Here is a 17,024-nt window from a genome sequence, read left to right as displayed (position 1 = left end):
CAGTAATATCTCTTGTTTTTTTAAAAGATACAAATAATAACAAAAGTCAATATGTAATGAAAAGACTTAATTTTAATAAAGAACCTCAGCTTGTTTCTTCCTCCTTTAATAGAGCCAAAAAATAAGGGCAAAAGTGAATTAATTTCCATAGTCTAAATTCTGCTCCCTTATTCTTGGGTTGTGGTTAATGATCAGTGAAATGGTAGGACTTCAGGCATTCAGCAGAAAATAGAAAAAAGAAAACAGAAAAGAGACAAAGGACATGGATAATATACAATGTAATTAATTCACCTCTCAGTAATTGAGTATTGCCATTCTTTTGTGAAAGTAAAGAAATAAGCACTAGGATAGAACTTGTTTTTTTTTTCCTGTAGAAATAGTTGTTAGTTAGCTTATTTCAGAACCTATTTAAACTGTCAGCCTTTATTCCTTTATTTAAGGGAACAATCAATTGAATTTGCACTTAGATATTATATTCCTGCAATGTGATGAGCAGATTTATTCACTTTTTGTTGGAGAATTTGTTTTTTTTTTTTTTTCCAACGTTTATTTATTTTTGGGACAGAGAGAGACAGAGCATGAACGGGGGAGGGGCAGAGAGAGAGGGAGACACAGAATCGGAAGCAGGCTCCAGGCTCTGAGCCATCAGCCCAGAGCCTGACGCGGGGCTCGAACTCAGGGACCGCGAGATTGTGACCTGGCTGAAGTCGGACGCTTAACCGACTGCGCCACCCAGGCGCCCCGAGAATTTGTTTTTGAGTTGGTATTCATGTACATGTTGATTTCCCAAAGAAAATTAATTGGCATTATTTGAATCTAAAACCTTTCCACAAATAATTTTGGTGCATAAGAGCATCCATTTAAACTACCATTACCTTCCCAGTTAGAATAGGCTATTCCTGGCACAGAGTAGTCACTGGTTTCATAATCTTCCAGCACAGCATTTTGTTATTGTCGATATGTATGCACTTAAATGAGATGTTCTGTGAATCATAACCATAATTTATACCACTTTACAATAGGAGTTGGAAAATATTTTCTGTAAAACGTCAGATAGTAAATATTTTAGATTTTTCCCATTACAACTACCCAGCTCCATTGTTTAGGCACAAAAGAAGCCATAAGAGTATATGTCTACAAATGATTCTGTCTGTGTTCCAATAAAACTTTATTTACAAAAACCAGTAGTGGACTAGAATTGGTCTGCAGGTCATAGCTTGCTGACCCCTCATTTAAAAAATATACAGTAAAGGAGCTACAATCTCAAATAATCCTTTATGTGCATGTTTCATAGAATCAATCTTAGACAAAGGCAAAAGATAATGGGGAGGAAAAAAAAGGCCAAAGAAAGAAAAGCCATTAAAAATGTCTAAGTAATATTCTCAGGCTCTTCCTCAAACATACACCTTATATGTATATGTTCATACACATACTTTCTTATCAGAGTGTTCTGCATTATTTTAAAATATCAAATAATGTAATCTTTTTATATTTGTGTCCAGTAAATATTTGACACCTGTAGTGAACTAAGCTTATTGCTAAGCTAAGAAGTAAATTCCAAATGTAAAATATCTATATTGCAACCTGTTTTAGTTAATAGTATCTAACATATCTATTAAGGTGATTGGCTAATTTGAACAGTTTGTGGAAAAAACAGACTTCTCAATTAGATAGCCAATTCAACAGACTGATACATTGTTTACAGTAATATTTAGATGCTGTAGACATGTATCATTCTCATAATATATTAAATTCTAAATAGAATGCTCATGGTGGAGTTTCAAATATCAAAACTTAATTTTAATGAACTAAAAACAAGATTTTACTTGTTTTACATAGATTTAACTTCTGTACTTTTACTGGGGGATATTTAGTATAACTGCATTGCAATTTTGCTTCAACATTTGTTTTGTGTCTATATATCTATGTATTTTTAACACCAAAATCATTTTAATATTACATAATTGAATTTGTGCTTAGGTGTCCACACATTCTCTTCCATTTCCTTTTCTTCAGCTTTTTTCACTGACCCAAAGAGTAAACATTAAAGATTTGGAATATGGTCTCTTCTTTATTATTAAAATTTCCATTAAATCCCAGGTACCAGTAAATGGTTTTCATAGTCCCATCAACTTCTTATCAGGACAGTCTCCAGTGGAAGCCACATACAGGGGTAGAAACAGTTTGTTAGGATTGAAAGTAAAACACAAAAACCATGCCCTGGGAGTGTGCTGAGGTGGGAGGAAGAGAGGGGTGGTCAGATTAATAACCAAATGATATAGCATCTGTAATCTAGATAACATGGAGGCCATCATCAAGGTCCAATAGGATGAGGACAAATTGAAGAAGGAAGCCCTGGGCTTGACTTCATTATTTGTTCACAGCAGAAATTACAGTGCTATCTGGCAGGCAGTAGCCCCTAGGGAATCCATCTCACATAACATGGAGAAGATCAGAACAGTGTATCCCACCAACCCCAACACAGGTTCCAGATAGGCTAGAAGGTAGGTTTTAATAAGCAACCCTCCCCTAAGGGTCTATAGAAACCAAGGACATCCTAACCTACTAATGGGATGTTAAGGGTCTCCTGAGGCAGAAGTGGGCCAAGGTTAGGTCCACACCCTGTTGGAAAGTGAAATGAAACTATTGGCATGCTGCCAAACCAATTCTCAGTAGTTTCAGGGCAAGTGAAGACTATCTAGGAACTTTCAGCAAACAGCTGCCTTAGGTAAAGGAATTATTAATACACAGTTATTCAAGCTAGGAACTGAGCAGGGACTGACACATGGTGATTGTAGGTAATGCAAGAAGCTATGTGCACATGCAACACATAGTGCTTTTTACTTTTCAAAGCATTTTACAATGAATGACAAGTTAATGTATAAACTCCATTAAAACAATAAAAAGTTTTTTCTTTTTCCTCCCTAGATTGGTCTCACAATTTAAATAATTCATTATATTTGCAACACCATTATTAGCTATTTTCTCAGGGGGCTTTAACATTTCTTTAAAAAAAACAGTATATTTTTTCAGCCCTGTTTTTCATGTCTTTTTAACTTTAGGATGAAAAAAATTCCTTTCTGTCTCTCTACAGTTGCTAGTCTTCTAACTCCAAGTATTTAGTCACAGTGAATTCATTTAAATATTGGGATAAATTCCACTGTCAGTTGCCACATTTCCTTCAGGGCTCTGCATTTATTTATTTATTAGATTCCCCAAATTGTATGCTTGGTTTAAATAGCTTCGGGGCAAAAATACAATAAAATTGCATTAGTTAAAAATATAACCAGCATCAGCAACATGAAAACATAACAGTAAAACAGCATGAGCATATACATACAAACATAGTCATCATTTTAACACTCCACTGGGACAAGCCATATTACAAAGATAGATTGTGTGCCAAGCCCTGAAGCTTAAGCAGCTAGGGCTCTGGGGAACCACACAGGCCTGGAACTCAGGTTGGAATGGCTATCACAGGCTCCTCAGAGATATGCAGCTCTCCATCCAGGGGAAAATCAACAACTGTTAACAGAAGCAAATTTCATTTGGCAAGGTTAGGGGGAAATAAAACTCCACAATTTTTTTTCTGTGGTTTTTTTTTGTTTTTTTGTTTTTTTTTTTTTGCACAGAACATCATTTCTAAACATTAACACACGCCCAATCATAACAGACATTAAAAAATAAGTCTGGGGTATTTTTATCTATGTCAGGGAATTGGATGAGACCTGGAAAAGGAAAGAAAATAAAACTGTGTGTGTATATATATGTGTAATAATCTACTTGACTTTAGTATAAACTTTGAGCTAACGAAATTATATATTGTATTATATATGTAATTGTATCATATATACATATATATATATACACACACACACACACACCCTTGTAAATTTACAGAATCTTAGGTTTTTTTCTTTTTCTATTTATTGTCTAAATGCTTCCCCAAGTGATCTATAAATAATAATGTGTATCTGAGCATATCAGGATCTAGCTGGAGGTCTTTCTGTAATTCCCAGTAGCCTTCAGGCTTAAATCCAAGCCATTCAGCAAAGCATACAGGGCCATTCAAAGTCTAGACCTTGCCCACCTGTCTAGTTTTCTGTTCTCCCCTCCTCCATGAAAGACTACAGAATTTTAGGAATGATGCTGACTTTGTTCAGAATATCCCATTCCACTTCTCCCCCTGCCCCTGCCTGTCTCTTAATCATGAACAGAACTCTTTTCTTTTCCTCTGTCATAAGAATTCTTCATCTGAAGTCCCCAAGTCCAAGATAGTTTTATCCTCTGCATGCTCTCATGGTGTTCTCTCCTATAGCACTTAGGACATTGCTTTGTAACTGCCTATGTTGCCTGCTTCCTTATATACCCATTCTTTTATGATCTTTCCAAGGCAGCAACAATATCTTCCATTTGGCCACCTGAACTCCAAGAGCCACTTATCTGGTTTCCCTTTTTCCACATAAGCCTCATCTCTCTCTCTCTCTCTCTCTCTCTCTCTCTCTCTCTCTCTCTCTTTTTTTTTTTTTTTTGGCTTTCCACACAGCAACCAGTGAAAGATTTTAATAGTGTAGATTACATTACATCATCACCATTCCTCTGTTGTATAATCTCCAGAAGATAGCTACATATTGAACTGATCTTGCCATGGATGTTGATAAAGCCGTGCAACATCTAACCCCTGCTCATTTTAGCCACCCTTTTTCACTTCCTTCTCTTTCTGTAAAAACAAACATTGTTTCCTGCTTTGTAATCTTTGCATTTGTTATTTCCTCTAACTATCCTCTTTACTCAAACTTGCATGGCTAGCTCTTCCCCTTCATTTTGGTCTCTTCTGAAATATCACCTTTTCAGAGAGACTTCCCTAATCACCCTTGTCAACACGTTCCCTATACCCAAGTCACTCTTTACAGCAGTCATCAAAGATATTTACTATATATTTTCACCTCTTCCTTTTCCTGGGCACACAGCAAGAATGTACTTCTTGGAAACTTTGTGACTGGTTGGAACCAACTTGATGTGCCTCACCCCCTTCCTCTATAGCATTACTTTGATCCATTTTCTTCACTACTACCTAATCTAATTTATGCATTTGTATAACTACTACCTACCTAATCTAATTTATGCATTTGTATAACTATTAATTAAGTGCCTATGCTCCTCTTCCCTCATGTTAGCTCTGTGAGAACAGTAAAGTCTCTCTCTTATGGACTGTTCTATCCTAGTACTTGGAAAAATACCTGGTAATTTGCAATACATGTGTTGAAAGAGCAAATGAAGGAGTGATTGAGGCCAGTATTCTCATTTAAAAAATTATGAAACCAATTTGGTAGATCTCTGCCACTAAGATGTGTGATTGTGGGTAACAATGCTCAAAGTTTTTGATTCCTTGCATCTTTCTTCTTTCCTGATTGGCAACCAATTGAAGAAACAATTCCAAAAAGGCTAGACTACATCATTGGACTTGTAATTTATTGATATTTTCATAAAATATGAAATTTTGCCATGATCTCGCAACAGAATAAAATAAATAGTATATTTTATTAGAGAAGAAATAGGCTGAATAACAGTATTTAAAAAAAAAAAAAGTAGGGGTGCCTGGGCATCTCAGTCGGTTGAGCGTCGGGCTTCGGCTCAGGTCATGATCTTGCGGTTCGTGAGTTCGAGCCCCGTGTCGGGCTCTGTGCTGACAGCTGGGAGCCTGTATCCTGCTTTGGATTTTGTGTCTCCCTTTCTCTCCGCCCCTCCCTCGCTTGCACTCGGTCTCTCTCTCTCTCTCTCTCTCAAAAATAAACATTAAAAAAAATAAAAAAACAACAAAAAGTAAATGAATTTATAGGTACTTCATAATTATTGTATGGGCTAATAATTTCTTTTTTTCCCTATTCTTAAGCTCTACAAGAGAAAGGACTTGTAAGAAAGTAGTAATGGTACAGTGGTAAAGAAAGTAGCCTCTAAAGTTTATTTATGTGGGTTCAAATCTCATCTCTGCTGCTTCTCTGTATAACTTCTGACATACTTATTGTGGTTTTTGTTTCTGTGAAATGAGGTGCTCTCAAGGCAGTTTTGTTTATTTTTAATCAAAATCAAAAAGAACAGATGAGTGATCCTTTTTTCAATGGGTTTTAATTCATTCTAATATGATTAATTTGAAGCATAAGCAAAATCAAATGCTATATAAACTACTATTTACATGCAAGGTATATAGAATGGGAATTAAAATTAAAAACAGGAAAGAGTGTAATTGGTCTTAGCATTCCCCTTGGAGTTTGCCATGAGTCAAGAAAAGCTCTGAATCCCTTCCACAGGGGAAAAGATGCATAACAACATAAAGCATCAGGTATAATTTCTGAGATTTTATAAATCCCTAAAGCTTATCCATGGATTTCCTGATTCTACAAACACCAGAATAAGAGATCCTATCCTAGATAGCTTTTGTTTTTAATTGAGTCTTAAAGAACATTATGGACATTAATAGATGAAGTATAAACAGGAAGGCAGCCCAGGTTGGGGGGAATTACCTGATCAGGAGGGGGAGGTATACATTAGTGACATGTGTGTAAGCATTATTAAGGGGATAATTGTTTCACCTTTAGATTTGAATGTTTATAATGATGTATTGTATCTCCTTCTCCAGGTAATACCATCATTTTAAACTTACTACAATTAGGTGGTTTCTGGTGCCACTTAGTAGATAGTATACTCCCCCATAGAGGTTTAGACATGGATAGTTTAGGAAGAAAAAAAAAGCCTCAGGGAAATATCACATTTGTATTTAGATTTATAAGATAAATGTCTATTTACAATAAGAAAACAGATGATTCATTCATGAAGTACAAATAGATAAACCAAATAATACCAAGCAAAGCAAAGAAAACGCAAATGGAAATGGGAAAAAAAAAAAACAAAAACCAAAAAACAAAAGACCTCAGACAATTAGCAACACACTCTCTCCCTTTCATAGAGTACATTTTGATTTGTGTGACCACAATTTATTTCCAGCTCTAAATGACATTGAGCTAAAAAGCTGAGATTCTATATGTAAAGTTCCCATAGTGCTGGATCACAAATATCCCCTTCTCCCAAAGCAACAATTTGCCTTTTGCAAGTCTCTTTTTTGAATCACATTAATATATATACATTTCTCAGTTTACATAAATCTTCTTGAGAATTTCCCATTACATCATTGAGTTAATGGCTTAACCAGACTCTAAAGAAGTAGATATTTAAAACCAAATCTGAAACATGTTCAAAAGAATCAAAGCATTACTTTCACAATAATTAATTAAATATAGAATTCCATTCATTATTATTGACATTTTTGAGGCAATATTGCACATGAAGAAATACAAGATGGGAAGAGGAATAGAAATGTGGTGTAGAATTTGGTAATATACTATTTAATTTTATTTAAACTAATGAAGTGTTTCCTCAATTAGGTACTTGTAAATGTAAACTATGTTATTTCTTCTCAAAATGTCTTCCTATTTCACTTTTCTATTTCTTTATTTACTTAGCATGCTTATTGTTTCCAGAAATAATCTAAATGATAAACTGGAAAGATGAAAGATTATGAAGACAAAGGACTTTTTTTCAAAGGCAGAAAAAGGATTAGCAATGTAAATAAATCTGAGGTTGAGATTGATCCAAATAAATTCATATATGAAAAATGTTTCATAAATTCTGCTCTAAATTCTATGTAGCTATTGCAAGGAGAGAAACGTGATGAGTTTCAGGATTTTTCATGAATATCCATAAAAAGGACTTACAAAGAAGGAAAACTAATTTGCACAAGAGAATAAAATTAGTGCTAATATTGAAGCAAGAGTGAAATAAAATTTCCCTTACGGGTTCTCACAAGTAGATTCAAAATCAAAAGAAAATATAATTTTCAATCGCCCTACTGTCCACCTACCTCCACCAAGGAAAAAGGTCCACAAGGCAAAATACAATAAAAATGTGTATCTTCATCACTTCATCATAGTAGGAAGCTGTTAATACATATAATGTTGACATTATGCATGTACCTATATTAATACATGAAATGTATTAATACATTAATACATGTATACATGTAATTATATGAGCTGCCAGTCTCCAACTCTTTTTTTACAGAATGTAGAAAAATCAATATACCATACCTTCCATTAATAAGTATTTGGAATCACTGTGTGACAATTACTTGAAATACAACTTTTATACGTTATTGGCTGAGTTCAGACTATAGGTTATAAAATTCAGCTGAGCCAAAGTTTGTGTTTTTTGTTTCAAGTAAGTTTAAGTCATAAGTAAAAGAACCAAAGTCCGTTTCACTGCTGCATCAAAGCTGGCTTCTTCACCATAGAATCACTTAAAGAGCTGAATAGCTCTTGGAACATCATTTGATTTGTCTCCTTTGCTCTTCTTGAATATTGAAATCACATAGGATTCTCAAGTTACCTTTAAAAAGACCTCAAGTTCGAACACTCCACAATAGCTTGTTTATGAGACCTGTCCCAGCATTCTTTACCAATATAGTTGTTAAGCCCTACTGCTAAATGTGCACTCCACAGATATCAAATTAGGTATGGTGGGAGTTTGCTGTATCACATTCCATATATATCTTCCAAATGTGCAGAGACTCTGCCATCTTTATTGTGCGTATGCAAGGAAACATTTTGTTTAATCATGAAGACTCTAGATACCCAAAGTCAGAATGATTTGCATGACTGGAAAAATAGAAAATCTCATTTTGGAAAGGACTTCAAAGCCATCCTAAACTCACTGTCTTCTCTGTAAGTTAGGTGTGATGAGTATGAGTGTTCTTTGCAGTGGTTACTTTTGAAAAGAAGTCTTACAGGTTTTCTGTTACTTGGAACAGCTATTTTCTACCAAAAGTGCTTCTTTATTCCTGCTTCAGTGGGGCTCATTTTATATATTTTTCTCATTGTTGTTCATTTTTTCAACATTGCTGCTCCAGAAATACTTAAAAAGTAGACGTAACTCTATTTTGTGCATCTTCATACTATTGTATCACCTGACATATAATTTTTGAAAGTCTTTACATAGAGACTTTATATCATAGAAAATAACAGGGTGTAACAACTAAATTTTGTAGTTAAAATAATTATTTACAGATACCCAATTTATTCCTCACAACACCCCTGCAGGCTTCACTTTCTGGATAAACACATAGTAGTCTAAAAAGATAAACTAACTGCCTTGGTGATATAAATGGTATTGTTATCTTTGACCTCAAGTGAATTTAATGTTAACTCATAACCACATGATTCCGACCAAACCATCTTATTACGTAATTGATAATTCACCTGAAACTTTTTCAAATTTATCATAATAATATAGATTAATTGCTATTATAGATCTATTGTAGATTAATTGCTGAATATAGCTGTATGAAATACACATGTATTACATTAAAACTTCAGTGTAGAAAAATTTATACTAAAATCTATTTTACAACAGAATGTAGAGATACTGGTTAATATGATATCTCATAATACTAGATATTAATGAAAATTTAAAATACTGCTGAGTATAGTCATATTCAATTATTAAACAGTTAAACATCCATATAGCCAACATTTATAGTTCCTTATTCTTGCTTAAGCTACCTGGAGAATTTAACCTATGTTTTTAGTCAACAGGTTTTGAGGAATACTGTTATCTGGGAACTGTTGAATTATTAATTGAGAAATTGAACTTGAATGCATAGTACCTCATTAAATTCTTATGTGTCTCTGTTCTAATTCTAGAAGTGAAATCTTATGTCCTAAAGACTTTGTTATTTAGAGTTTTTTGTATGTTTTTTTTTTCAAAATTTTAAATGTTATTCTTCAAAGATATTATTAGTCAGAAAGTACTTATTTTTTGGTTATTTACCTCTTACTAGTCTAAAGGAAGTTGTCTAAAGAAATGTCAAAAGAGCAACCAAAGGTCTTAACATTTAGTATAGAGTGTGAAATGTTTTCCTTTAATATGCCATAGAGAAAAACCCTTTCAAGATTTCATTCTTGAGTTTCTAATAAAAATCGTAACAGAATATCTACATATTATCCCACTTGCTGTTCCTTTTTTCTAATGTATGTGGCACTTTCAGGAATTCTGTGGGAGGCAACAAACATCATTTCCTCTAATTATTAATGTTCCTAAAATGAAATTGAAAATATCAGAGAGTATTACAGCTATTAAACAACTAACGTGAAAATACATTGTCTCTGGCATCGTAATATCTGAAAAGAAGAAAAAATGAAAAAAATACCATCGAGGAAAATAATAATTTCTTTCCTATCTTTTCCCTGTTGCCTCTCTCCCCCTCATTTCAATTTAAGAGATTCGCTCTCCTCCTGGTTGTAATGGGAATGAATTTCAGTGCCACCCTGATGGAAATTGCATTCCTGATCTGTGGCGCTGCGATGGGGAAAAAGATTGTGAAGATGGTAGTGACGAAAAGGGCTGCAATGGTACTTTACGATTGTGTGATCACAAAACCAAGTTTTCCTGTCGGAGTACAGGTAAGCAGAATACTGGGTCAGCTTATTCCTTGGGCGTCCTGGAGACAGAATCCTTTTGGCCTATCCTCAATGTATATCTTACCTTCATAAAAAGTGTTCTTGTGTCTCCAGTATGTTTGCTCACATTCTGTATGTTAATAATAGCTAACATTTATTCAGAACTATCTACGGGCCTAGCACAGCTCTCAAAAAATGTGTTCTTCATGAACTCATTTCAACATCCCAGTTCACAGTGAAAAAGCTGAAGCCCAGACAAGTTTTAACATGCTCAAGTTAAAAAAATATGTCAAAAGAGCCAGCATGGCAGAATTGGTATTTGCAACCAAGCAATGAAGATGCAGAGTCTGGGGTTTGAGGCTTCTGAAGGAGGCAAACCCACAGACAGTATTCCTCTTTTTACAGATAAATCCTCAACATAAAATTTGATGAAGATGAATAGAATGGAAAAGCAAAATTATATACATTCATTTTCAACTACAGTAGATTCCTAAATTCAATTGTACCATTGCTAAATTTCAGTAAGACAAAGGTAATGACTTCCATTCAAATCTTTGATTTGTTTTGAAAGTCACTGAAACTTTTATTAATTTTTATGATGTTATTTTATTATTATGACTTTTCCATTTTGTTTTCCCATATATAGTAGGTTCTACCTGACAAAATAAACTAACTTATTTATTTTCCCCTCTATACTAGATGATGAGTTGAAATTTAGAGAAAAAATATATTACAATTAACTGTTGTGGTATAATTCATGAAATGGGTTATATCATCAACAAAATAATCCATGGAAAAAATTCCATATTATGGGAAATATATTATAGAATCATCTCTGGGATGATGTGAAATTGCTTTTTGAATTGCCTAATCTCTGGATGATTCATTTTGCTCCCTATTATGTATTTCAACCAAAAGGTAGAAATCAAAAGTTATCATAGCTGTGGGTAAGAGAACACTCTGGAAACCATATGACTATGGGCATTTGAAGATATAAAAAGATATGGTGTTTCTTTTTTTGGACACACCTTCTGGTTACAATTAAGCATTCAAGTAAGAAATAAAGAGATAAATGTAAGCTAACATGGGCATCTAGAAATAAATACTCCTGAGGCTCATTGTTAATGAGGGAGTTGTGTTTTCAAAATGGTTACTTTTCTAACAATATTTTTCGCAATTATGTGACTCTTTTCATCTGTTAAATATTTTAGTTTTGGGCTTATTGGTTAAAAACTGTGACTTTAAGTTTAGAAATTATCTTTTTGGAGCACACTATATTGATTGAAAATTAATAGATGAATAACTTGTTAAATAATAATGTAGGGAGGAAGAACCTTTTCCTATACTCATATTGGATTCATTGGCTTGGACCCTTTAAATTAGACTGGCCAAGGATAGATTAATAATACAACAAAACCAGAACAAGTTTATTTACACATATATCATACATGCATGTGGGAAAACTCAGTGATGAGTGACTGACTCCGCAAGATGGTTACAACTTGGGCTTACATAGAAGTTTAGCAAATAACAGTAAATTTGTAGAAAAATGATGAAAGAAACGAAAAGGATTTTGAGTTTATAGGGATGGCAAATTGTAAGCAGGTAAATGTATGGGAGAACTAACAGAAGACAAGGCTAGTTAATAAAGGGTGTGCGTGTCCATTTTGGCACTGATTTTTCTATTTCCTTCATGACAATACACTTCCCTAGAAAAGGATTTATACCAGTCCTCATTTCTCAGAAGTTTATGCTTATAATCAGATAAGGGAAGCTATAGCAATGCTTCTTTCTACATCTGTTGGATCTCAGATGCCTTCACTCAAAATAACGCTTCTGTTAAAATGGCATATTTTGGGGGTAGTATATTTTGATCCCATACACTGGATATCTTTGGAGAATTGAATTCTGAGGGACAATTTTATGTATGTTGTATTGGGATTTGGATTATCCCCTTAATAATGTTTTTAATGAAACATAAATAAATATACGAAATACTTATAAACCAAAATTTAATGAGAAAAAGCAGAACTGAAATAAAATTTATGTTGAATTATCAAAGTATAATATATACTGAAATATAGTATAACATGGCAAATATAGTTGATAATACTGTATTGTATAACTGAAATTTGTTAAAAGGGTAGAACTTAAGTGTCCAAACACACCCACACACACAAATAATAAATAATTTTAAAAATTAAAGCAAAATGTGAAAGGTAGTAATTTAAGCATTAATTTCTTTCTAATTTAATCTGTGGCTTAAACATGGTAAACCAAAATTTATTCAAACTATTTAAGGAGTCCTAACACAATTATATTTGCATATTTATGAATATTGCATATATTAAAGAGAACTTTAAATATAAGCATTGGATTAAAAATGTATACATGTCTATAATACTTTTGATATTTTTAAAATTTACCTTAATTAAATCATTAGCTTTACAAGCTAATATACCTTTAAACTACCCAAGACACTGAATTCAGGGTCCATATTTATTTTTCAAAGACTTCTAAATGCTAGCTTAAACATTTAAAAGTGTTCCAGGTAATCTATTAACATTTGGTGGTTACAGTGACTTTTCTTTTATACATAAATTGCCATATATTAGAGTAAAAATGTAAGCAGATTAATGTTACTTTATTCTTATAAAGAAGAGAATGTGAGCTAAATTAAAAGTGCAATATAGTCATTAATATAGAAGAGCTTCTAATTTCAAAGGACCTATTTTTTTTAATGTTTTATTTATTTTTGAGAGAGAGAGAGAGACAGAGTGTGAGTGGGAGAGGGGCAGAGAACTAGAGGGAGACAGAACCGAAAGCAGTCTCCAGGATCTAAGCTCTCAGCACAGAGCCCGACTCAGGGCTTGAACCCACGAACTGTGAGACAATGGAGTCTTAACTGACTGAGCCACCTACGCGCTCCTCAAAGGACCTATCTTCGCTAAGAACTACACTCTTCCATATTTGGTCCCTCACACCAAGACCAATAAGTTGCAGTTATATTATAGTTAAGCAATCTGGTGGGGAAATTTCATATATACCTCTTATGGGAAAGAATCTCAGAAATGCATTCTTCACATTGGAAAAAAGAAAAATATGTGATATTATACAATGATGTCAAAGTTAGGGGGATAAGAGGCCCTTTGGTGGTTAGTAAATTTAACCCAAACCTTTCACTTTTAGAAATTCATGTAAGGAACAGCAGAAGTGTATAAAGGTAAATACAAAAAGATTTTCAATGCAACATTTTGTTTTATAGCTCCCAAACTAGAAATAATGCAATCCCCATCATTAGGGGCACTACTTAATAATTATAGTGCATTCACACAATGAACTACTCTAATGGCATTAAGAAGACATAAGAAAAAATTTCCTAAGGATGAAATTTTAAGTTCACACTTTGAATCCTTTCTCTGATGTTAAAAATACATAAAGATGATGGTAAAATATAATAGGAGAAAATGAGAGAGATTTGGTCTTATTAACAAAATACATCTCTGATGAATTGAAATAAAATATAACAGCAAATGGTGGGCTGGATTGAAGCTGGATGCCTGATTGGATTGGATATGGAGACCAGTAGAGATGCACAGGTTAGGTTTAACAGGAAATGAAGTTGGGGACTGGAGCTAGGCTCACTGATGAAAAAAAAGAATTGGAATAGGACTCCCTTACTTTTGAAAGAAGGGGAAAAAATACATCTGGTTGCTTCCTAGGATGGTTACTTAAATGAAGTTGTGTGCCTAGAGAGATGGAAGGCAATCAAGCCAATCCTCTTGCTGGCTCAGAGACTGAAAGTGATAAAAAGACAAATACAAGATGGATTTGTGAACCAAGAGTAGGGGTGGTTATGGAGTGGGCTGAAGTAGAAACAGCAACACCTGTACAGAGTGATAGATAAACACATAAAGTCAGAGAGAAAATTGAGAATTCCTACCCAAGGTGAGATTGAGGGGCGCCTGGTCGGTTAAGCGTCCGACTTCAGCCAGGTGACGATCTCGCGGTCCGCGATTTCGAGCCCCGCGTCGGGCTCTGGGCTGATGGCTCAGAGCCTGGAGCCTGTTTCCGATTCTGTGTCTCCCTCTCTCTCTGCCCCTCGCCGGTTCATGCTCTGTCTCTCTCTGTCCCAAAAATAAATAAACGTTGAAAAAAAAAAAAAGAATATGAGACACTTCGTGAATTAACCATCAACATTTCATAAACTGTGACTTCAAACTACCTTATTATTGCTTCTGGAGCAAGTCCCACCCTTTCTTGACTTTATGAATTTACATAAGAATTGCATGTTACGCGTGGATTAGATTCAGCAAATAAAGCTAAAACACCATGTATTCAAAATGGCCATCGAAAATCAACTATTATACTCAGTATATGTGGTTCTGTGTATATAGTTCTGATAAAAATCTATACATATAACTGTGCTATTAAGAAAATAACTTTTAGCATAAAGTAAAGAATATATATGCAAAATTGTTACAGTGTTTTCCCTCATAAATGGAAAGAAGACCAAATTAAGAAAGAATTGATTTACCTCCACCCCCATGCCCTGACATATTCCTGTTGAGTAGCCAGAGTAATCAGTGTGCTATTAAATTATCTCTCTCTTTCTCTTTTACTTGCTTTTTGTTTTGCAGAGTGCATATATTTGAACATTAAAACTGTACACTTGAGGCAGCTGTCTATATGAATTGTTTTTCTGTTTTCATATGTAATATTCACTGCCACACTTCAAAACCTTTCCCAATAACATCTCAGTAAATCTTTTTTTTTTTCAAACCAGTCCTATATATTTCCTGTTTCTGAAATTCCATCTCACTCTCTGATTGCTATGTGGCTGTTCTTGTTCTGTTTTTATACGTTCAATAGTAGAATGTTTATCAGTACTAGACTTATTACTCCACAAGGTCAGAAAATTGTCTTTCCTATCTTTCTACATCGTTCAGTAGCTAGGCAAACACATTATACTCAGAAATAATTACTGAGTTGAATTGAAGCCAAATATTGTTAGAGAAATAGATAAATGTGTATGTAGTATTGAAGGTTAGTAGTATAATTTTTTTATTTAAAGATTGCAATTCAAAGACCAGTATTCAAAAAGACATTCTGTTATTGAGAAAATCCACTTGGATGTTCTCAATGATTCATTGCTCTTCATTCCCATATTCTTAATATTAACTGCCAATCAGATCCCAGGATAGCAATTATTCTTTTATAACATATAATGTCTTTTATTAAGATAAAAATATATCAAGCATTTTACAAAATTATAAATCTATTTTTTTAATGGAGAAAACAGTTTAACAGAGAAAGAGAAACTCTAGAATTGATCATATAAATTTATTTTGGGAAATCATCACATTTTCTAATGATTCCAGAAACTCTTAATTTCCCTATATGTGTTGACTCTGTACTGGCTTTTATCCTAAACTGTATATTTCAAGGTAACATAAATAAAACAGTCCTTATAATATCCTGAGTGTGTGTGTGTGTGTGTGTGTGTGTGTGTGCATGTGTGTATGTGTGTTTATGTTTGCACATGTGTGTGATTTCTCTAATTGTCATGATACCAAGATGATGATTGTTATTTCTGTTGTTGCTACTTTGTTACTTGGCTACTGTTATTCTCTTTGCTCAGAGGGCAAAACTACAATTTCCATAACATTCTTGTACACATAGTAATCAAGTTTAAAACATTATAAGTAGATGGGGCGCCTGGGTGGCACAGTCGGTTAAGCGTCCGACTTCAGCCAGGTCACGATCTCGCGGTCTGTGAGTTTGAGCCCCGCGTCGGGCTCTAGGCTGATGGCTCAGAGCCTGGACCCTGTTTCTGATTCTGTGTCTCCCTCTCTCTCTGCCCCTCCCCCGTTCATGCTCTGTCTCTCTCTGTCCCAAAAAAATAAATAAACGTTAAAAAAAAATTAAAAAAAAAATAAAACATTATAAGTAGATCAGAAAAGATTATGTAAAACTCAGTAATAAACTCCTAATATTATTTTCAGCATGTAATATATTTTTAAAGTATAATTAGTAAAGGCAAAGTAATTGACTTAGTTATTTGAACTTAAGTATGAACATTATAAATTATTTTTAAAGATTTCGGGTTTTTAGATATTGGATATTTATAATTTCTATCACACATTTTAATATTACTAATCTGTATTTCATTTTCGTAATACAAATTTTCCCTAAGTCTCAAGGTTCTTATATATAAAGGAGGAATCTTAAATTAGAAATCTGTAATATTTATTCTTCAAAAATATTGCACCCAATGATGACTATGTAAGGATTTGTCTTAATATGAATCAAGTAAAAATCAACATTCTTTAAGCATACTTACTGAGATCATTGCTGTTAGGTTTTACCCATAACCTTGTATACCCTCTTACCTACATTTTTGTAAGAATTAAAACCAAACAAATAAGAAAGGGAGAAGCAGGGACGCCTGGGTGGCGCAGTCGGTTAAGCGTCTGACTTCAGCCAGGTCACGATCTCGCGGTCCGTGAGTTCGAG

At 33.9% G+C, this 17,024-nt stretch overlaps 1 protein-coding gene across 4 annotated transcripts in view; it reads left to right on the top strand.

Moving 5' to 3' along the window:
• Positions 1-17,024, top strand: part of LRP1B (LDL receptor related protein 1B) — a 1,898,953-nt gene that overhangs the window by 1,224,121 nt on the left and 657,808 nt on the right. For all 4 annotated transcript variants that reach the window (XM_040474969.1, XM_040474970.1, XM_040474968.1 and 1 more), the window contains exon 21: positions 10,329-10,511. In XM_040474969.1, the coding sequence (XP_040330903.1) occupies positions 10,329-10,511 (183 nt within the window). The remainder of the gene's footprint in view (positions 1-10,328; positions 10,512-17,024) is intronic.

Source organism: Herpailurus yagouaroundi, unplaced genomic scaffold (genome assembly GCF_014898765.1).
Source record: "Herpailurus yagouaroundi ecotype Mexico unplaced genomic scaffold, PumYag 140, whole genome shotgun sequence".
Taxonomy (NCBI): Eukaryota; Metazoa; Chordata; class Mammalia; order Carnivora; family Felidae; genus Herpailurus; species Herpailurus yagouaroundi.
Note: the sequence above shows the minus strand (reverse complement) of the source record. Positions and strands in the feature narration are given on the sequence as shown.